The 24,101-nt window shown below is 40.6% G+C and overlaps 1 protein-coding gene across 3 annotated transcripts in view; it reads right to left on the minus strand.

Moving 5' to 3' along the window:
• FMN1 (formin 1) overlaps positions 1–24,101 on the minus strand; it is a 119,532-nt gene that overhangs the window by 16,690 nt on the left and 78,741 nt on the right. For 2 of the 3 annotated variants that reach the window (XR_004540101.1, XM_033951595.1), the window contains exons 10-13: positions 21,172–21,318; positions 14,494–14,553; positions 5,974–6,094; positions 371–463 (exon numbers count right to left, since the gene is read on the minus strand). Coding sequence is in view for 2 of the 3 variants with exons in the window: in XM_033951595.1 (XP_033807486.1) it covers positions 371–463; positions 5,974–6,094; positions 14,494–14,553; positions 21,172–21,318 (421 nt within the window). In the remaining variant the exon portion in view is untranslated. The other variant, XM_033951596.1, reaches the window with a different exon arrangement.

A 24,101-nucleotide genomic window follows, 5' to 3' on the forward strand; every position in this document is an offset into this window, starting at 1 on the left:
TCAGACAGGGGGTTTTGTTGGGGAACCCCCCAGTTTACTTAACAGACATCGCGCCGGTGTTATGGGGGGTTTGGGGGGTTGTAACCCTCCACATTTTATTTTAAATGGAAATTTTTCCCTAAAAACAGGGAAAAAGTAAAGTTTTCAGTAAAATGTGGGGGGTTACAACCCCCCACAATGCCCCCACAACACGGCGCGATGTCTATTAAGTAAAGTGGGGGGGTTCCCCCCACACCCCCCCCGTCGGAGCACTAAAAACAGTAATTTAGAGCGGTGTGGCGGCGCACGCTGCGCTCAATTGTCTGGGCGCGCCTTTGTCCCGGCGCGCTTTTGACCTGACACCGCCTAGAAAGAGTTATTTATTACTTACCATTCTGAATAAATGTTTCCATTTCATCCTTGAAAGGCTGGAGATGCTGTTCTGGGGACTCACTGTATACCAGGCTTGCTTGCTTCTCACAAGCTGTAAATAAAACATCAGAATGACCCAAAGAACATAAGAATTGCCGCTGCTGGGTCAGACCAGTGGTCCATCCTGCCCGGCGGTCCGCTCATGCTCACGGCAGTCTGTTCACTTTGGGGATCTTTTCTGCTGTGTATGCTTGTTTTGATTCAGTTAGCTATATTAGATTTAAAAGAGACATTTTGGGAATTTATATAAACAATACAATAACTCCTACCACAACTTTGTAGTTTTTCTCACCAGACAGTTGACAAGTCTCATAATGTATATTCTAAAACTGATAAGAAGGATACCAATCGCAAATTTATTCTTCTATCGTTAATTACTAATCAGTTTCCTCAGCTTTTGTTAAAGACAGCTTGTTAATCCATAGACAATTATAATCTCTTCAATACCATATTTGTTCAAGAACATTATGTATTATGTATTTTTATCTTCTGTTTTCTGAGATATTGTGGTTAGATATTTAAAGGAGATATTGCAATTAGATAATGCAAAGGAATTGAATATTTCTGACTTTAGAAATGTTTTTATTCCTTAAGTTGAGAGGGTAGATGAGGAGCAAAAGAGGGAACCAAATCAAAATCATTAAATTTGACAAATTTCCTAGAATCCTCACAGAAAGAAATTAATACTAGGGCTTCCCTCCAAGTTACTCTCTCAACTGAAGAGGAAAAAATTAATATATTGAAGACGTATTTCCGGAAATAAGATTTTCAAGTTTTGTGGCCATCCTATTCAGATTTTTCTGGATGTTCCTAAGACCTTATAACTATCTCAAAAGGAATTTCTGAAATTGAAAGACAGGATAACAGCTTTGGGAGGAGTTTTTTTTCCTCCAGTTTCCCAATAAATGAATGATAACATTAGACTCTATTAGATATATTTATTTTGATCCTACTCTGCTTGAAAGATTACTAATTGAAAAAGAAGCTTCTGTTAAGGGGTAGTGTAAGTGGATAGTTAAGATGGAAAAAAATGGTTTGAAGAAGATGGGGGTGAGTCTTTTTTTCTGCTTGATTTTATTTCTTGTATATTTCAGTTGTTTCTTCCCATTGTGAGCCTGCTTCTCATACAGCGGTCCAACAAGTAGGGTACGTTATGCCAATAAGTCATACACAGCTAGCGGGATGGGGGCATTGCTTTGCTTTTCATCAACTTAAACACTATTTTGGTTCTCTAGCTGTTGATCCAGTGATCTTTTCGGTGGGGGTGTAAGCTTTGAAAGTTCTTTGATAATATGAACCAGGATCGTCCTTCTATTGCTGGGATCCATAGAGCCTTGCTTTCATTGGGCCCACCCTTGATTTTTTCGTCTTTGAAAGTTACTTGAGAACAGGATCTTGGGCTCTCTCTTCAAGCTTGGGATGTTGGGGCCAGTTTGCGTGGTATTCCTCGCCTTGTTTACAGTGCCTCTCTCTGCGAATGTCGTTATCGTTTCCTTAATTGGGCTTATATCACTTTAGCGCAGCTCCATCGTATGAGCTTTCTAGATAGCGATGTTTGTGCTAAGTGTTCTTTGGAAAGCGCTAATTTTATTCATGCTTTTTGGACCTGCCCAGTGGTACATGCTTTTTAGAAAAGAGTTTGTGCATATATGTCATGTGTTGGGGAGGGTGATATCTTGCAATCCCATTCTTTTTTTATTGGGCTTTTCAGAGGCTTTTACTCTCCTTAGGCGGGGCATCCTCTCTTGGATTTTGTCTCTTGGGCTGCAAAATGATTTTGCAGCTATGGATCACTTCCTCTGCCCCTTCTTATTGGGCTTGGCGAGCTCATATTGCTAGACTGATTGCTTGGAAAATGCAAGATGCACAACACACATACAAACGGAGGAAGCTTTTCTTTTAACTATCTGGGATCCATATTTACGATCCCTGCCCCATAGAGCGCATAGTCATCTTTTGAACACGTTAGGTGATGCGTCCCTATAGGGCTGCCCTGGTCCCTTTTTCTATTTGGATCTCTTGATTTTGTGGCGGTTGTCTCTGCCTTTGGTATCCCCTGCACTAGTGTTTTTGGATTGGTGGAGACCCCCACCAAGACTTTCCATTTTTCTGTTGGTCATGTGTTTCAAGACTTGTGATTAGTTGTGTTGGGAAGGTTGGGGGGGGGGGGGAAATTGGCTACTTAGATGTTTACTGTTTTCGCATGTGTTTGCATATGCCGCTATGCGATTGTGGTTTCTTGTCATGTTGCTGCATTTGGGATTTTGTGGGATGGGGTGGGGGGAGAGTGGGTGGGATTGTCACTCTTTGTTTTTTACCGGAAGATTTCTTTGTACTGTTCAAGGTTTTCTTGTTGGCTAATAAAAAAGATTTAATTCTAAAATACAGACTGCCTTTGCTCCGGAATGTGAAATCCTATATCTTCCTTACAACTACCAGAAGCCAGAGGCTCTTGTTAGTCCCCTGGGCATAGTAGTTTAGACAAAGAACACCAAGAGACCAGGCTTTAGGCAGGAAATTGATGTTCTGGTTAAACAAAGAAAAAGAGATAGAAATCTTCTAATTTTAATTGCTCTACAGATGTATTATATAATTAATTTTCCCCTAAGTCTTGCTTAACCAACAAATTACACAATTATTTATATATTATTATGATTATGATTATTCTTACTATTAATTCCTAGTGTTTTTCTGACTCTGGCTGTAACCCATATTCAATTTTTTTGTATCTCTTTCCCAGAGAAGCACCTAACTTTTCATTATGCTCTTAATTGGGCGTTGCCCTTATCTACCATAATTTCATTTCTAACTAGTTTATCCAGAATCCTATGAAAAATAGGTGTCTGCATGTTGAAAAATCTACATCCAACTGGGATTTCTTTTTCCTTTATTTATACTTGCATGTATCAAACAAAAATACCTTGTACACTATCCAGCCCAGGTGGCCTGCCACACCCTGTGCCAGACAGCACCAACTCAATTGTTGTGGACTTTGATTTCTTGTATTTAATTTTTGTGAAATATGTATATTATAAATGCAAAAAAAAAAAAAATAACTCAATAAAAATAATTATTCGCATTTATTGACTGGGATTTATTAACTGGGATAAAGAAAGGGATCACGAACAGATCAGAGAAGGTTATCATGCCGCTGTTCTGGGCCATGGTGCGCCCTCACCTAGAGTACTGCGTCCAGCACTGGTTACCGTACATGAAGAATGACATGGTACTACTTGAAAGGGTCCAGAGAAGAGCGACTAAAATGGTTAAGGGACTGGAGGAGTTGCCGTACAGTGAGAGATTGGAGAAACTGGGCCTCTTCTCCCTTGAAAAGAGGAGACTGAGAGGGGACATGATCGAAACATTCAAAATACTGAAGGGAATAGACTTAGCAGATAAAGACAGATTGTTCAACCTCTCCAAGGTAGGGAGAACGAGAGGGCACTCTCTAAAGTTGAAAGGGGATAGATTCTGAACAAACGTAAGGAAGTTCTTCTTCACCCAGAAAGTGGTAGAAAACTGGAACGCTCTTCAGGAGTCTGTTAGAGGGGAAAACACCCTCCTGGGATTCAAGACAAAGTTGGACAAGTTCCTGCTAAACATACGCAGCACTGGTCTTTGACATAAGGGCCGCCGTGTGAGCAGACTGCTGGGCACGACGGGCCACTGGTCTGACCCAGCAGTGGCAATTCTTATATTCTTAATAAAGATATTACTAAAATAAATATATAACAAAAGAAAAAATAAAGGATTGTTACTTGTCAATCAACATAAATTCCAGTAAAAATCATTGGGGTCAATATTCTGCTGATGTGGTCATTTCTAAAAAACTAGCCATGACAGTTAAAAAAAACGGATATTCAGTGCCACTATTTGGATAAAGTGGCAACCACTGATGTTATCCAGATGGTGGTGATATCCAGTCTGCTATCTAAATAAATCAGGAAAGCCTGTTTGCTGTCCTAAGTTAACCAGGTAAGTCAACTGGAGACTGAATTGAACATTGCCACTACGTATATGAATAATTCCTGAGATCACCTACTCACTCAACCCAGCATTTTTCAGGTAATAATTTTCAGCATAACCTTTGAAATAGAGTCATTGAAAATTGCTGGCTAGTTAAATGCTTTAAAATATTGGGCCCTGTGTTTTAAACAAAATTTTCTATAACAATAAATAGCTCATAATACCAGTTAGGGTAGATAAAAATCGATGATTAAAACAAAAAAAAAAAAAATTGGATTTTTAAAAGTGAAATGCTTTTTGAGGAAAAATCTATTTAAAGATAGTTTTCTATTTAAGATACATTGAAGTCCATAATCATCATGAAATAAGGATTCGTTTTTAATTATGTAGCATGAGGCTATATATTTAATGCAATGGTGGCTGCTCACGCTGATGATATAAAGGTGTGTGGAAGGGGCGCATGTGTGCAGCGGGGGTGTGGGGAAGAGGGTAGGAGAGGGGTGCTACTGCCCCAGGTGTCATTCACCATCGCTATGCCACTGCCAAGAACTGAACATATTGAGGCACACCACTGGTAACATCCCTTTCCTTACAGAGATCTCCACTGACCACTACTCTCTGTCGTCTTCCACTCAACCAGTTCTTCCACTCAACCAGTCCTTCGCTTTGGGGCCCATTCCGAGGGAACTAAGTTTATTTATTAGATGCCTGTGTGGAACACTGTCAAAGGCTTTCCTAAAATCTAAATACACCAAATCTAGCACACTTCTTCTATCTAATTCTCTGGTCACCCAGTCAAAAAAATTGATCAGATTTGTCCAAAACCTACCTCTACTGAATCCATGTTGCCTTGGGTCCTATAATCCACTGAATTCTAGAAACATAACTGTTCTCTATTTTAAAAGCGTTTCCATTAATTTACTTATAACAGAAGTCAGACATAACAGCATGTAGTTCCCTACTTCTTCCTTACTTCCACTTTTGTGCAGAGGAACCACATTTGCCCTTTTCCAGTCCTCTGGTACCACTCCTGATGTAGAAGCATTGAATAGGTCATCTGGCGAAGCCACAGAACTTCCCTAAGTTCCTTCAGTACCCTTGGAAAGGGAAGGAGAGAGGTGGACCACTGGAAGGGGAAGGATGAGGGGGAGGGAAGGAGAGAGAGTGATACCAGATTATGGTAAGAAAGAAGGGGAGAAAGATATGCCAGACTAAGGAAAGGCAAAGAGAGTGATACCAGATCACAGGAAGGAGGGAAGGGAAGGAGAGATATGTCAGACCACAAAAAGGGGGTGGGAAGCAAAGAAACAGAGATGCCAGTGAAGGGAAGGGAGAGAGATGCCAGATTGTGGGAAGGAGAGATGCCAGACCATACGAAAGGGAGAAGACAGAGATGTCAGAACACGGGATGGGGAGAGAGATAGGAAGAAGATGGTGCACAAGGATGGGAGGAGAGGGGAAGGAATGCTGTGTTCCAATTGTAATTGGCTACACTTCCTCACTGCTAGAGTTGCTGTTGAAAGCCACTCCAGTGCATCCTGATCTGTTTTGTGTCGGGTTGCAAACATTAGTAAAACAATAAATGGATCTCATTACCTTGCAGATCCTTCTGAAGCTTTCTCAGGTCTTTCATTAGGTCCTCTAATTTTACTTGAGAGGCCAAAAGGAAATCCTGTGGCTCCGGCAATGGATACACACTCTTGTCGGTTCCAGCTTCCTTAAAAATAAAAAATCAGTGTCATGAGATTACATGTGTCCTCTCTTTGAAATGCAAATGAGAACATATGCACAGCCCTTGTGAATGTACTAAAATACCAACATAAATACCAGCAGATCCCTCATATGCTGTTATTAACACACCAATGAAATGACCTTCGCAGCCTTATGCCCTAGCTCTTTCAGTGCGACAATGGGATCCTCATAAAAATGGATGAAAAACTGACAATCACACCAAAGCCAGTAACCTGCATGTTAACCCTGTGGTAACTGTGCCATTTGGCTTGTGGTGGCTTTCGGCATCAGTTATTGGATTGTAAACCTTCTAGGGACAGGTAAATACTTACTTAATTGAATGTAACTCACCTTGAGCTACTACTGGAAAAGCATGAGCTAAATTCTAAAAAAAAACAACCCAAAAACACCCCAACAACAAATAATAGGGATTTGAATTATGCTCAAGTTCATTTTCAGTAGCTCAAGATGAGTTACATTCAGGTAAAGCAGGCATTTTCCTACCCCTAACGGGCTTATAATCTAAGAAGTTGATATTTAGAGCTATTTAACTGGACAAACAGCATTGCGTGGGTCGGAAGCAGATGCTCAGTAGCACTTAACTATAGAATACCAGTGAATACCTGCTCTGATTGCCTTTGTACTATCCAGGTGGTACTGGAGTGGTCTAGGATTTGATTTGGGGCCAGCCTGAAAGTTATCCAGGCACTGCTGCTATTCAGTGCTGGTGCCTGAATAACTGAAAGGCTTACTTCCAAAACTCTCTTAAGTTCATTGCAACTAATAAGGACTTACAGGGATTTTGAAATAAGCCCTTCTATTACTTGGGGAAGGAGAACCATAGAAATAAGCTGTCCTAAATTAGTCAGATAGTTATTCAGGTAATGGCAGAGCTTTAAAAAAAAAAAAAATGCTATCTCCTGTGGGATAAATATTGACTGATAAGTTTTTACCCAAGGTTAACTGGCTTGCCCAAGATCACAAAAAGCAGAAATGGGATTTGAGCTGGGCTTCTCTGGTTCTCAGCTTGCTGCTCCAACCATTAGGCTACTCTTCTGCTCCAAATATAGCCCACTTGTGTTCAGTTATAGCAGCAGAACTGATCTGAGTAGTCATGGATGAAGAACCAAACTCTTTTGTATGAAGACAATATGAAGCAAAGGCCTAAACATGCTGGCATACAGCTACTGAAAGTAGCAAGGAGAACCGAGGGAAGGCTTTAAGAAAATTTCAATGCGTTTGAACATTTCTTGGGGCATTGTCAGGTCCATCATTGAAAAGCGAAAAGAGTTGGACATCTCTAAGACACTGCGTTGATCAGGCTGTCAATCCAAAGTTAGCAGCTGTGGGCTAAGGAAACTTCAGAGAAAGGTCAATGAGAGACCTAAGATGACTTTAAATCAATAGTCTTCATAGCACAGCCAATGGTGGCCCTCTGAGACATCTTTGGCAGCCCATGAAACCTGTGTAGAATATAATTCCCTCCTCCCAGGTCAGGATCTGGCACTTTCTGTTTCTAACGCTGCAGTCCTGCACTCTTTGGGCCACAGGCTGTACAAATGAAGTAAACATACTAGTGTGGGGACAGGAAGCTGTAGCAGAGGGAAAACTTCCGGGGTCACAGAAGGCAGCACGTTTACTTCATTCACACTGCCTGCTGTCTGACTGCAGGACTGCAGTGATGGAAACAAAAAGTACCGGATCCCAATGGGGGTGGGGGAGGGAAAAGGGAAAAAGATGCCAGACCTTTGTGGAAAGAAAGATGGGGGGAAGGAAAAGGGAAGAGAGAGGGAGGAAGGAGATGGTGCACATGGATGGAGAGGAGGGGAAGACATGGAAAAGTAGACAGATTGAGAAGGAAGCAGAAAAATGGAAGAAAGTTGAATATAGGGCAGCAAGTGGAGAGAAAAACAGCAAATGGATAAGAAGGTCCTGGAAACAGTTAAGAGCACAGACAGAAAGAAATGCAGCCAGAGCCTGGTAAAAGATAGTTAGAAAAATAAAATCACCATACAACAAAGGTAGGAAAAACTATTTTATTGTCCATTGATACTTAATTTTTGGAAGTCAATTTGGGGACAAATCAATGTTGTACTTGGGTCATCAATACCAATGACTTATGAAGCCATAATTTGTGGTACTCTATTACATATTAAATCTTCTTTGGATCGACATAAAAGCCAGCTTTTCTTGATAATGACGGGAATAGCCATCCAGATGGTTACACGTAACTGGAAGAGTTATGATTGACTGAATTACACTTTCTGGTGGGTAAACCTATGTTCCAGTTACAAATATGAAAGAATGAACGCGGAATGTTTGGGATATAGTAACACATTTAAAATGGTGTGGAGCCCATTGACTGTATTTATTGAGTCACAATAACCTTTCCTTTTATTTGACTTCCTTACACATTCAGGGAGGGTGGGTGGGTGGGGGGAGGGGAATGTATTATTGTTTGCTATACTTAATTATCTATATTATTGAAATTAAATATGTACTTCTATTAATTACGGGAAGGAGGTGGGGGGGAGAAAATGATTGTTTTTTGAATTATTTGTATATTTAAAGTGTGTTAACATTTGAAAATTAATAAAGATTTATTTAAAAAAAATATGTCAGCTTTGAGAATTTACATCTGCTGTCTATATTTTGCACTGTTCAGGATGAAATGCATTTCTCTCTATTTCTCTGGTGGTATACTACATGCAGAGTCTGGCATCATGGGTTTCAGTTGTGTATATTAGGACTTTGAGTTTGTGGTCCTTTATTTGCATAGGGCTCATTGTATGACCAAAGCCAGGTGTTCTGATAAGAATTAATGTCAAAATGTACTACTGGCATCATGGCCCCAAGTAAAAAGATATTTGTTGGCTCTCTTTCAGCCCATTTGGACCCAAAACGGCCCTCACTTAAAAATTAGCAAAGACCACTTCTTTAAATTAACTTCCGAGGTATCTGGCAGAGAACAGGGATAATGCTATTTGTTAAACAATTTCAATATTGTACCACAAGCATAGCTTGTATAAGGGGGTAGTAAGAAGGGAATCACAGCTGAAGAAAAGCTATGAGGTGCCACATAACTTTTTTTGTACAGAAACATTCAGGAAACACTGCATGAATGTATGAGGTTTCCTGGTCTCAAAACTTAAAAAATGTGATTAATTCTAAATTGCCTTCCCTCACTGTGGGAACCACTTGATCTATAAATAATGTGACCATACGTCCCGTTTTGAACGGGACCGTCCCGTTGTCTCCATGCACTGCTTCGGGATGCCGAAATGTCCCATTTTCAGAGAGAGCGTCCTGAAGCTGTGCGTGGGGACAACGGGACAGGCAATCACGGAGCCTGGGCTCTCTCCCTGTTTCCCTGCCACTGACACAACAACAGGACCAGGAGAGGCAAGTGCAGCGACTGCACAATGGCCGGCCCAGAAGCCTTCTCCCTGATGTCAGTTCTGACATCGGAGAGGAAGTTCCGGGCCACCCAGGCAGTGACTGGCTGGCCTGGAACTTCCTCTTCGACATCAGAATTGACGTCAGGGGAAGGCTTCTGGGCTGGCCATTGTGCAGTCGCTGCACTCGCCTCACTGGACCCTGTTGCTGCATTGGCGGCAGGGAAACAGGAAGAAATTGTCATCGTCGGTGAAATGGGGAGAGAGAAAGAAAGAAAAAGTTAGGGGAGCGTGACTGTGGCGGCAGCTTGGGGGGGGGGCAGGGAGAGAGACAGAAAGATAGACAGAAAGACAGAAAGAAAGAAATGATGCACAGTTAGAAGAAAGTGCAACCAGAGACTCACCAGACAACAAAGGTAGGAAAAATGATTTTATTTTCAATTAAGTGATCGAAATGTGTCAGTTTTGAGAATTTATACCTGCTGTCTATATATTGCACTATATTTGTCTATTTTTCTATAGTTGTTACTGAGGTGACATAGCATATTTTAAAGTCATCTGTCTTGACCTCTTTGAAAAAACCCAAATATAAATGATAATTAACATTTTTTTCTGCTCTGTGGGTTTTTTTAATTTTATGGTTACCATTATGAATTAATAAGATATTGTGTGTACATGAAAAATGAATGGAAGAAATTGGGGGTGGGGCTAGGGCGGGATTGAAAATCAGTAGATGTCCCGTTTTGATAAAAAAATAAATGGTCACATTATCTGTAAAGCAAGTGAGATCCTCAGAACAATAGTTTTTTTTTTCACACAGAGCTGTCAAAGTAAGAGTGGACGGTACTTATATGTTCAGTCAATCATAAGAACATGTTATACATGTACTGGATCAAACCATTGGTTCATCTAGTCCAATATCCTGTTTCCGCAGGTCCAATATCCATGTTTCCAACAGTGACTAATCCAGGTCACAAGTACCTGGCAGAATCCCAAACAGTAGCAACATTTCATATCTAGATGGATGTCTATGCTGTTTGTCTACAGTGCATCTAAATCTCATGAGTGCATGTTTGAGGCGTGGTTTGGGTGGGACTAGGGCAAGAGTATGATTTGGACATTTTTCTGCAATGATCAAACATTTTAGAATTTGTCCAGGGCACAATTTGGACGTTTGTGGACAGACCTGTTTTAACAACGAATAAGAGCCAAAAAGGCGCTCAAACTGACTAGATGACCACTGGAGGGATATAAACATGACTTCCCCCCTCAATGGTCACTGACCTCTCTCACCTCCCAGAGATGTGAATGAAACAGTACATACCTGTCTGAATGATAGCTTTGGATGCTAATGGACAGTCCTATTAGAGCAGCAAGCAGATTCTTGGAGTAGCCTAGTAGGTGGTATAGTCATCCACAGAGATAGGGACTCCGGCCTATACCCCACTTTAACTACTATACTTATGGTCGAATATGTAGCCTCCCACAACCCACCCAAGTCCTATTGTACTTACATTTGGGTGACACCTTCATGCATACGAGCTATTGTTTTGGTGTACAGTTGGGTCCAGTAGGTTTGAGGTTGGTTTTGGAAGGCTCATCTTTCAGTATAAGGGGGTTATGGTGAGATGTGTACTTAGAACTTTTTATGTGAAGTTCACTGCAGTACCCCCACTTCTGCTGGGATGTTTGTGTGGCCAGTCTACTAAAAATGCTGGCCCTTCCTACATCCCAATGGCATGTTTGGTGCAAATTTCTTTTGGACATTTAGGGCTCCTTTTATTAAGGTACGCTAGCGGTTTTAGCGTGCGCTAAACGCTAACGCCTCCTTAGAGCTTGTGTTAGTGTTTTTTGTTTAGCGCGAGCTAAAAATGCTAGCGCACCTTAGTAAAAGGAACCCTTAGTTTTCGAAAATGGTTCAAAAAGATTGATGTACTGTGCACAAATGTGCGAAATGTCCCATTTCGAAACAAAAAGAAAGACGTTTTTTGGTTTTGAAATTGTCATGTTTGCTATTGGAATTTTGTGTGTGTTCCCAAAAAATGTCCAAACTCGGACTTAAGATGTCATATGGAAAATGCCCCTCCACATTGTCAATAAACGTTTTGGTCAGTTATTAAATCAATCTACTGAATTTCAGACCAGATGTTTGGTGGCTGAAAATAGCTTAGTAGATCATGCTGGTAAACTGAAAATGTAAAAAAAAATCTATAATTACGGTAGAGATGTCCCTTCAAGCTATGATTAAAGATATTATGAAAGTTTTGTTTAAAATAGAAAATTTGGAAAATTTTCATTTGGAACTCTATTTCATAGGTTAAATTTTCCCCAACATAATGCAATTTCTGTTTGAGAGTTGTTTAAAAAATACTTTTTGAAGGCATTGAGTTTTTTACTTGAAACTTATCTTTGTTTCTGCAAGGAAGTTGAAGGCAGTAGGACAACTGAGAAATGTATGTATGTATACTTTGGATGTATTTCAAATCTTACAGACTTTCTTGACTCTGATAGCATTGCTAACTTTTGTGCTGGCTACACATAAGAGATTATGTTATAAACGCATTTTTTTAGAACAGAGAAGATTCATTTTTGGGGTTTAAAAATCTCCATATTTCCAAATGTTTCTCATACTACAAAGGTTAGACATAAATTGTTCTTGGCTCTGAAATAATGTGAGGTGCAATTCTTTCTATGGTTCCCTTGTAAATGTCTGTTGAACTATCAAGGAACTAGGTACATTTTCTGGCAACATGAAGAGCTTCAAGAGTTTCTTGTACATTAGACTGGTTAAATTGTATCTGGCTCTCTCTATTAATCTTGATTTGGATGATTATACTTCACTAGATTAACAGATTAGTACAGTATAATCTCGTTATAGTGGACTTCAAGGGAACTGGAAAAACAGTCTGTTATATCCAGTTGCATTTTCTAAAAACTTTATTTAGGTCAACTTGAAACAACGTACAATCAATGGACAGTCACCGCACAAGCATATCAGCAACATCAATAACAAAACTCAGCAAAACATTGGTATGGCACAAAATGATTGCAAAACCAGAACACTAAAAGATGCTCTAAATCATTATCTCGTACTGTACTGGAAAGAAAAATACTCTGTCATTTTCTTCTGAGTTGCATTTTGATACTATATCACCGGCACGCCACACGCCTTGTAGGCGTAGCCTGCATGTCTGTTATAGCCGAACAAAATTACAGCTAAAAGCGGCTCTAGGGACCAAATTGCTTGTCTGTTATATGTGAGTCCGCTATATGCGATGATTTTCTGCATGTTCATAAAGGCGCATATGGCCAAGGAGCAGCAGACCTCGTCCGCTATACACGATATTCCATTATAAGCAAGTCCATTATAATTAGATTATACTGTATATGATTATATTATTTAGATTAGTTTCTTTATCATTTTTCTTTAATCTTGCTTTCTGTCAATGAGGACTTTAAGGATTCTCTTTGATATAATGTGCCTTCTTTATTAACTTGGGGTTGATATTTAGCTGATGGTGCTGAGCATTTCTTTTAGCCACTAGCGGTGTTATTCCTGGATATTCAAGACCAGACCATGCTCAGGCACCAGCATTGAATAACTGGGGTTATGCAGCCAGCTCTCTTATGCAGTTAAATGCGATATTCAGCACTTAGGATTTCTTTTACAAAGCCGCATGGTTCAAACACTCCGACGTCCATCAATTCCCTTTGGACATCGGAGCGATTACCACAGCAGCAGCTGCTAGCGTGGCTTTGTAAAAAGGGGGTTAATCACATAAGGTGACACTACAGAAAGATAGGACCGATTTTTATGCATCTGAGTAAAGCGCTAAACTTAGGTGGTTACATTATATCAAACTCAAAGTTTTCTACCAAGGGGAAGGTCTGAGAAAAATGGTTGATCAGGGTTGGACCTAAGCTGATAACTCTTTCCAACAACTGAGTTTTTCTCACTCCCTTCTCCTCCTCCCTCTTAATTAATGCCCTCCTTCTAAGTTCACCCTTGACCCCCTTCTAACCCCTCTGCAAGTCGCCTAGAGCCTGAATAGGTATGAATGACACACAAATGGAAGATTAGATTAGATTAGACCCTCAGGTGTTGCACCCTTAAAATATATATATTTTTTTTAAGAAAGCCAGAAATATCCCCTAGATTGCTTTCTTTTCTTTTTATTTTAAAGTCTTACCAGACAATCAGAAATTGTATATTAGGCCTACCACCTGGATGGAGATAAAAAATACTGACTGGCCATGAAGTTGCATAGAGTTCTTAAGTGATGATGAAGGAGTCTGGGACTGGTTTTTCTAAGTGTTGAACTAAGTTTTCTCTTTAATAAAATGCTGAATTATGTTTAGCTGCAGACCTAACTTATCTCATGTTCTAGCCTGCCTGCACTGGGTGTTTTAGCTTGAGCATTCTAGCTTCTTATGGCTATCTCAGCATACATGATATTGTATTCCGCCCTCTTGGACATGTAACAGAAAGACTGCAGGGCTTAGATAAGTGACCTGCTAGTGACCTGCTAGTGTGAGCTTAGCACCAATGATTGTTAAGAAAAGTAACACGTGAAAAGTTTTTTCTAGAATTCAGTTGTATAGCCAGAAGAATGTATAAATATCTCTGTAACTTCCTGTTTTTGGGACTTCTAAAGCCAGCTTGGAGCTCAGAAGTCGCATATGTATGCTAATAAACATCTGTGCTTTCTTCAAGTCTCTAAGTTTTGTGGCTTCCCAAAGTGACCTTTCAATGACATCACAGTTCAGTATTTCTCAGTCTCCATCTGCTGGCAGGAAAGCCCAACCCAAGTGTCTGGACTGGTTTGATGGGACGATAAGGAAATCTGCATTATTATGAGCCACTAAATAATACAACCTCTATCACAGATCAATGATGTTCACCTTTAAACAAGAAAGAATAAGCGATTCAAATGCAGGAATAAAATTCTGCAAACCTTTCCGTATAAGATAAAAAGGAAAAGGTTCTGACCTGGTCATAGTGGCGCAAGTAGTAGCTGACAATATAACCCATGAGGCTGATCGAGCTGTTCTGTTGGAAGAAAGGGAAGAGTAAAATCCTCAGGACTTTCATGTAGCAGTTGCATTGCATGGCACCTGTCTTACTGTTTCCTGTGCAATTTGTAATAGCCAGTCTACTTAGTATTGTTTTTTTGTTTTTAATAGCTGTTTAAATGGACGATGCTCTATAAATAATGAAAGTAATTTTCATTAAACTGCCTAGGAACAAATAACCAGGTAATTTTGTACCCACATACTTCAAAGAACAGGAGTACACAAATTCAGTCCTCAAGAATATCCTTAAATACAGTACCAGTTTAAGGTCAAAAAATACATTTTAAGAAATAATTCCCACCTAATCTTGCCCCTTCACTTATAATTTCCTATTCTTAAATCCTATTACCCACCCTCTCCCATCCATCCCTCCAAATTCACAATCAAAATAAAAAACCAGCTAAAGCAGATACAACAGTAATGCCCACTCTTGTTTCAATACAATAGAAGAAGCCAGAAACATCAGAGATGTGCTGAGAGTAAACCCCTTCCACCCAAACCCCATCTTAAACAAACTTACATACAAACATGTTCTTTGCAAATATACTACACTCCTTGTTGACCCAGCCAGGTGAGTCACATAACAGTGGACAGTGCTACTAGGCTAGCCACAAGGCAGATTAATAAAGGATGCAACTCTGGACATAAGAGTGGTTATATAAGAAAAACTGGGGCCTACATAGCAGAAGTAAATCATGGGCTTAGAGCCACATCCATAACACTACCACAAAAAGTTGGTTGCAGATATTGACTGGGATGTGGCTCAGAACCAGAGGTCAATCAACTGAGAAACAGAACTCTTTCCTCCAAACTGGGATTATGTCTGAAAATATCAGCCAAAAGAATTTAGAGACAGGTATCTAAGGCTCAAATGAGGAGTGTCCAGGGTCCGGATGCATGGAAGGAGAGAGAATATCAGTGGGCTCAGTGGGATATGTATTCCAGGAGTATCTCTCTGCAGAAATGCTCCCTATTCCGTGTGCAGAACCTAAGAGGCAGGCCAGAGCTCCAAAGTCTCCATGCATGGTTCAGATGACTGTACAGGGCTCATGGATTTAGATTTGGTTGGAACTGGACAACATTCCTGGGAAAGGGGAGCCTATTCTAAAAAGATGGGCTCCACCTTAACCAGGATGGAATGGGCTGCAGATGCTAACATTTAAAAAGGAGATGGAGCAGATTTTAAACTAGAACCTCAAGGAAAGTTGACATAAATGTAGCAGGTGATATGTATTCAGGTATATTGTATCTTTCTGAAAGAGCTTGCAACCTATATAGGTACCTAACTGAGGCAATGGGACATAAAGTGACTTGCCTGAGGTCAGGAAGCATATTAGTAACAGAAGCAGGATATGAACTAGAGACAGACCAAATTTGATGGTCTAGTGACTGGTTGGGGCAAGAGCAGTCCCCAGTGCTCCTCTCCATGCCAGCTGTGCTGTCAAAATGGCTGCTGGGACCTCCAGCAGCAGTCTAATGGCAACCATTTTGACAGCAAAACTGTCATAGGCAGAAGACTGGGGATTGTTCCTGCCCTGACTAGCTGTTATGAGACCTTCAGTAGTACAGTAGACCCAGAGAGCCTAAGGGTGAGGGAGAGGAGCTATTCAGGAGTGGGGGAGGATATAGGGTCTATTACTTTCTGGCCCAGACCCAGCAGCCAGATTCAGTTTCAGCTGAAAATGAGCACTGAATTTTACCTGCAGATTCAGTTTTGGCCAAAAACTAAAAAAAGCTGTTTTCACATGCCTTCTAATATGAACCCAGCTTTCCCTGGTTTTTAGCCCACTGCCCTAACAGGATATCAGTGGGTGAAACATTAATACTGGCGAATGGGCTAGGCAAGGAATAATGACAATTTAATCCAGATCAGATAAGTAGCAAAATGCCCAGGGCTGCTCAGTGGTAGGGGCCACTTGCCAGTCGTCTGTTGGTATTCTGAAGGACTGCCAGAGGGATGGGGAGGTGATAAAGAGGAGAAGAAATGGGGGGGGGGGAAGAAGGAGAGAGAGAGAGACTCCCAGAATAAAAAGGGGGGAGAACGGGGAATGGACACTGGACCAATAGTAAAAGGTAATAAAGAGAAGCCAGACCATAGGGTTGAAGTCAGGGTGCCAGAGGGAGAGATGCTAACTCCAAAGTAAGAAGTAGGGGCCAGGGATGAAAAAAGAAAGAGGGAGAAATGCTGGTCCTGTGCATGAGGAAAGAAGGAGAGAGGGGAGAAGCTAGACATGAAAAGGGCCAGGACATTCTCACAGAAAAGAGATGCTGGACATGGAGAGAATCTAGGTACAGGGACACAGAGGGGCAATGCTGGACAAGAGAAATATAGGTAAGAAAAGAAAACATAAAACAGATACTGGTACTAAAGCAATACTCAAACAACAATGAAGAAAAATGTATTTTTTTTCTGAATTAATTGTAATATTATGTCAAGTATTCCATATAGGTTTGAATTGTGTTTTACTTTTACAGATTTGTTTACTGGAGCTCTGGAGGGTTTTCCTCTTCTTTCCTTCTATTTTTCTGTCTGGGGCCCACTCAGTCCTAGCAACACCAGATAGTTTGGAATGGAAGGAAGACTAAAGGAATGACCTTCTACCAAGTACATGAGAGTGTAGAGGGATAAAGGAGCAGATATCCTATTCTATCCTATGCTAACAGAATAACATTAAAGGTGGAGCCCAAATCTTTATTCAGAGGCCTTAATTAAATGCAAATGTTTAATATGTGCACTTGGTTTGAAAGGCTACCCAGGGGAGCTATTCAAATCTAATGCAATTTTAGAAAATAGGCCTCATAGTCTCTTAGGTGTAATGAGGCTTCTTCCATGTCTCTGCAGGGAGGAGAATCAGTAGCCTGAGAAACCCAAATTACAGAGCTGTACTGAATAGCATATTTTACTATTAGGCCAAATATGAATAATGAAAAATATTATTTGGCTGAATATGAATACAGAATATGAATAATGGGCACTGAGCTTTAACATAACAAATAATAAATGAAGCAATGTACTCATAAAATCAGAGATCAAGAGGTAGATAGTCAGCTGGTGCAGATCAGTGCACTGCCCGCCCAGTGCTGGCACTCAACCTCGATATTCAATGCTGAGCCATTTCTGGTGACCGACACAGATATCCAGTTTTACCCATGGCAACTTATGTCAATATTTAGCACTAACTGGTTAAGTACTTAGGAGCTAAAGTTAGGCCTACTATTTCTGAGGCCTATTTTAGCCACTAAACATAGCCAGTTAGGCACTCGGGGCCTGATTCTGTATAGGACGCCTGGTCTCAGCAGCTGCCTAAGCAGCTTTTGAGAAGCACACATGGGCATCCTATACAGAATTGCTTCTGTCCTAACAAACAGCCTCCTAACCCTGATAACCCCCCCAATTCTCTAAACGATGTCTATGTCACAGGCACCGTTTAGAGTACAGGTGTCAAATTCAAGGCCCACGGGCCGAATATGGTCCGCCTGGTCATTTTATGCGGCCTGCGGTCCGATGCCCTCAGTGTTATCTTGTGGCCGGCTCCCACCTCCTCCTCACAGCCGCAGTGGCTCCTTGCGCATCCCGCGTCTCATCCAGAAGCATTCCCTCTGATGTTGCGACATCAGAGATAAGGCTTCCGGCTCAGGCGCAGGATGCACGAGGAGCCACTACACGTGGGTTCATGTACACTGTGGCGGTGAGGAGGAGGGAGCCGGCCATAAGATAACACCAGGGGGCATCGGACCGCGAACCGCAAGGCCAGATTGGAGCAGGCCAGAAGGTAAGACACCCGCCGGAGGGAGGCACAGCATGGAGGGAGAGAGACAACAAAGGTAGGAGCACGTTGTAGGGCTTCAAAGAAGGTTTGGATAGGTTCCTAGAGGACAAAGGGATTGAGGGGTACAGATAAGAGTAGAGGTAGGTACAGGGATAGGAGTGAGAGACAAGTTAAAGGAATAGCCAGGGACCACTGATCAGGCAATGGGCCTGATGGGCCGCCGCGGGAGCGGACCGCTGGGCGAGATGGACCTCTGGTCTGCCTCAGCGGAGGCAACTTCTTATGTTCTTATGTAGGGGGAATGAGGTTTATTTTCAATTTAGTGTTTGAATTGTGTCAATTTTGAGAATTTTAATCTGCTGTTTATCTTTTGCACTGCTCAGGAAGAAATAAATTTGTTTCTTTTTCTCTGGGGATTGTACTGCATGCAGAGTCTTGAATCTTAGGGTTTCTTTTTTATATATTAGTACTTTTAATTTTGGGGCCCGTATTTGCTTAGGGGTTATCTGGGTTCTGGTAGGAATGTTGAGAAAAATACAGTGTGCTTTGTGTAGTTTAATTTTGTGGTTAACCATTATGTGTTAATAAGATTATATTGTGTGTGTATATATGAAAAATGAATGGAAAAATGGTGTTATAATTATAGGGGCAGGATCAGGGGTGGGGTCTGGCTTGCGACTTAGCCTGTGTTTTGGATTTTGGCCCCTTAATGTGATTGAATTTTACACCCCTGGTTTAGAGAATCACGTTGCCACTGAGCTGATTGCTGCAAGGGAATCTCTCTGCCGCGATCAGCTGAGTTGCAGGGAACCCCTGAACCCCCTCCATGGGAGTGGCCTTAGGGATCTGGCCATTCGGAGTATTAGGCCACTCTCAACACATCCGTAGACAGTGTGTGTGTGTGTGTAGGGGGGGTTCAGGGGTTCTGGCAGGAGAGAGTGGGCATCCATCCTGCTGGCCAACTTGCGTGGGGTTCGAGGGTTCCCTGTCATGGCCACTCAGCTGATCGTGGCAGGGAGATTTCCTTGCAGCGATCAGTTTAGCGGCCATGTCTATTTGAAATGTAGGCCAGCATTTTACTGCCCTACATTTTAGATGCCTAGGGTCACTTAAGCTCACCTAAGGCCTCTCCTGGGTGAAACCATGCCCACGCCCAGCCTTGGGTGAGCTTAAACATCCCTAGGCACCTACCTTCACCCGCGACAGACGTATACGGTGTAGGTGGCCTGCCTCAAGTTTGTTTGTTTTTTCTTTAAAAAAAAACAAAACGTGCGTCCCAATTGGCTGGTTAGACAGCAGTAGGATGCCTACCGCTGCCTACAATCGGGACACCATTTATAGAATTTGGCCCTGAATATCCACATCTAGCTAGCTATGTTGCGACATATACAGTACATAGCTAGTTAGTGATAAGCTGCTAACTGAAGTATTCAGCGGGAGATAATATTTTAATGCTGAGTATTGTGTTCAGTTTTGATCGCTGTATCTAAAAAAAAAATAAAAAAATAAAAAAATAGCAGATTTAGAAGAGGTTCACAGAAGAGTAACCAAAATGAGAAAGGGGAAGGAACGCCTCTCATGAAAAACAGCTAAATAGATTAGGGCTCTTCAGCTTGGAAGAGGGATACCTGAGGGGGTATAATACTGAGGTTGACAAAATCCTGAGTGGTATAAAACGGGTAAATATGAACATACCTTAACCCCATGTACTGTCATTGTAACCCTATGAGAACTACTACCTACTGTATTGACCTATATCATTCTCTCCTATTGTATTTCTCCCCCTATCCCTCATGTTTCAATATGTCATTTAAGACTGTTGTTGTCTAATTATGTCTCCCCAAGATGTTATCTGTTCATTGACTCTATACATTGCTTAGACAACTTTTTAAGCAGTATATCAAATTTTAAATAAACCTTGGAAATGTAATGTAATACTTTACAATTGCGAATGTTAAATCGTAATCATTCTGAGCTCTTTGGGAAGGACAGGATAAAACCAACTAAATACATAAAAAAAAGTAAATTGATTTTTCACTCTTTCAAAAATTACAAAGACTAGGGAACATAATTAGTTACATGGAAATCCCTTTAAAACAAACAGGAAGAAATATTTTTTCATGCAAAGAATAGTAAAAGCTCTGAAACTCTTTGCCAGAGGATGTGGTAACAGCAGTTAGCATATCTGGGTTTAAAAAAGGTTAGGACAAGTTCCTGGAGGAAAAGTCCATTGTCTGCTATTTCAGTAGGATTTAGCACGGTAGAGTCCTGGATTATTTGTATTGACATTTAAATCACTATTCAGCCGAATAGAAATAATGTATTCAGGACTGGCTCAAATATGAATTCTCGGAACAGCTCTAATACTGCATGAACTGCTTATGAGGGATTGCAGGAGAGAAGAAATCGACATTTACAAGACATTTACATAGGATTTCACAACAGGTATCCATTTTTAAGCTTATTTTAAAAAGGCAACATTGGTGGCAATGAGCATTTATAAAATAGGCTCTCAGAATTAACCCTAGTAGTGTGCAACAAATTTATACCTACTCTGAAAAAGATATAAATATATGAGCATATTTAATAAGTATATTAAAAAAAAGCAGGTACCTCACAAATCCCCCCTCCACATCATCCAAATGACTCCTCCTATGTGCAGATCACAAAATAGCAGATAAACTGTTTGTTTACTTTTTATGTGCAGCTGCAAAACAGGCTTTACATGTGGACAAAGCTTTATAAAATTACCCCCTCATACAGCTCTACTCTTCTTTCCATTCCTTCTACTTATTAGAGCATGTTAAAAGAGTTGTGACACTTACCCTGCTTTTGACGTCCTTCAGCTTGGGAAGAATCTCTAAACCATACCCATCAGCCTGGCCGCGTGTTCTGTTCCCCCCATTCATGTAATTACCAAAAGCCAAGATTAGGCCAAGGACTTCCTTCACACTCTTCATATCCTGTAGACCCTGAAACATCAACAGCAACGTGTGACTGGGGCAGATAGTACTTAGTTTCAGCCTATTCTAATGTACTGAACACACAGGAGGCAAACATCCAAATTTTAAACTGATTAAATAAATGTCTATCCACATCAAAATTTATTTCTAATATCTCCTCCAACTCAGAATAAAAAGTATGGCACTGTTCAAAATGTATTGATTATCACTCACTTAACTGGCAAATATTCTTTGTCTATTATAAGTGAAGCAATTCCTTAAATCACTCAGTCCATTTATCAAACTCCACTTTAGTAGAGTTCGATAAATGGACTGACCAAAATGTATGCATTTTTACCTGCATGAAAAAAGGAACAAGAATAAGTCAGAGGAGTGAAAGTGTGCATCAAAATTTTGAGGCCAATATTCAGAAGCAATATTTCATTTTAAAGTTAACTGAATTAAGATATTCAGATATCTGATTAACTCAGCATGCATGAATAATGCAGATTACAGTTATTTTAACCTGGTGTTTTTAGTTCGTTTTGACAGACATGTTAACACATGCATTTCATGTTAACCGCTTAAAGACAACCAGGTAACACTGAATTATATAATCCCTTTGAAGTTTAACTGACTAAAGTCCCTTTTATCAAGTCCCGTTAGGGTTTTTTATCGACAGCCGCTACAGTAAAAATTCCTATGAGTGTCAGAGCTTTTAATGCAGCGGCTGATGATTTAAAAAATAAACTCCAATGTGGCTTGATAAAAGGGGGCCTAAATTTTAACTAATGAATGGGTTGTCTGGTTCAAGTTAGTAAGACATAAGTTTTTCATTGAAAAATTTATCTGGTTAACTCCCACAGTTAATCACACAAATCTGAAAATGAAAAGGTTCATATTCAAATCTCTGTGTGCAATTTACAGCATGCTATTTCTCCTGTGCCTTCTGAAATGATCATCATCGCCCCAGAATTATTTGTTATAGCAGTGGTTCCCAAACCTGTCCTGGGGGACCCCCAGTCAGTCAGGTTTTCAAGATATCCCTAATGAATATGCATGAGAGAGATTTGCATACCTGTCACTTCCATTATATGCAAATCTCTCTCATGCATATTCATTAGGGATATCTTGAAAACCTGACTGGCTGGGGGTCCCCCAGGACAGGTTTGGGAACCACTGGTCTAAACAAAAATAAGCAAGAGAACCTAGTTACTGTAACTTCTTATATTCATAATTCTAGAGAGATGATGATTGTTTTAGAGGAGTTTAAGGGACTACACCAGGGGTGTCAAAGTCCCTCCTCGAGGGCCGCAATCCAGTCGGGTTTTCAGGATTTCCCCAATGAATATGCATGAGATCTATTTGCATGCACTGCTTTCATTGTATGCTAATAGATCTCATGCATATTCACTGGGGAAATCCTGAAAACCCGAAAGGATTGCAGCCCTCGAGGAGGGACTTTGATATCCTTGGACTACACTAAGCATGGGGGTCTTATATATCAGCATCCCTCAAGAAGGCTCACTGAAGATAACAGAAGATGCTTTCAACCTACATCAGGGGAATCTATTATAATTAAAATATTGGCTAGAGTTTAGGGTATACTACTTGGCTCTAAGTTATCCTTTGACCCCCCTAAGTAAATATTTCAGTTTAGAAGATATTTTTTTAGATTGAGGCAGCTGGATCTACATATTCTTTCTTCAGGCTGCTCATTTTAGACTGTTAGTTCAGGTTATTATAATTGAAGTTTGATTATTCTAATTCACTTTATCTGAATGTTTCTACTAAATTGCTTTGGAAGCTCCAGTTATTACAGAATTAATTTTTTTGGGGGGGCAAGTGACACCATTAATGATTCAATTATAGTACACTGGCAAGTAAGACCTGGAACAGCCTGTCTCTTGTCATTAAGAATATTGCTTTCTTACTTTTTCAGAAATACTTTAAGAGTTATCTATTTCAAATATATTTCTCACAGTAGATTATGACTGAATATTTATGTTAGACCATGTATTTTAGCTACAAACTGTGTTGCTTATGTTGCATGTCTTCATGAACAGTGCAAAATAGAGACAGCAGATGTAAATTCTCAAAACTGACATATTTCAATCACTGAATTGAAAATAAAATCATTTTTCCTACCTTTGGTGATTTTATTTTTCTAACTATCTTTTCCCAGGCTCTGGCTGCACTTCCTTCTGTCTGTGCTCTTAACTGTTTCCAGGACCTTCTTATCTATTTGCTGTTTGTTCTCCACTTTCTACCCTACATTCAACTTTCTTCCATTTTTCTGCTTTCTTCTCAATCTGTCTACTATTTCATGTCTTCCCCTCCTCTCAATCCATGTGCACCATCTCCTCCCAGGGTTTGGTGCTTGGACCCGTGTTCTTCAACATATTCATAAACGACCTGGAAATTGGTACGACGAGTGAGGTGATTAAATTTGTAGACGATACGAAGTTATTCAGAGTAGTGAAGATGCAGGAGGATTGCGAAGACCTGTAATGTGACATAAACACGCTCGAGAAATGGGCCGCGACATGGCAAATGAGGTTTAATGTGGATAAGTGTAAGGTGATGCATGTCGGTAACAAAAATCTTATACAGTAATACAGGATGTCCGGTGCAATACTTGGAGAGACCCCCCAGGAAAGAGACTTGGGAGTACTGGTTGACAAGTCAATGAAGCTGTCCGCGTAAGGTGCGGCGGTGGCGGAAAGGGTGAACAGAATGCTAGGAATGATTAAGAAGGGGATCACGAACAGATTGGAGAAGGTTATCATGCTGCTGTACCGGGCCATGGTGCG

Source organism: Geotrypetes seraphini, chromosome 7 (genome assembly GCF_902459505.1).
Source record: "Geotrypetes seraphini chromosome 7, aGeoSer1.1, whole genome shotgun sequence".
Lineage (NCBI taxonomy): Eukaryota > Metazoa > Chordata > Amphibia > Gymnophiona > Dermophiidae > Geotrypetes > Geotrypetes seraphini.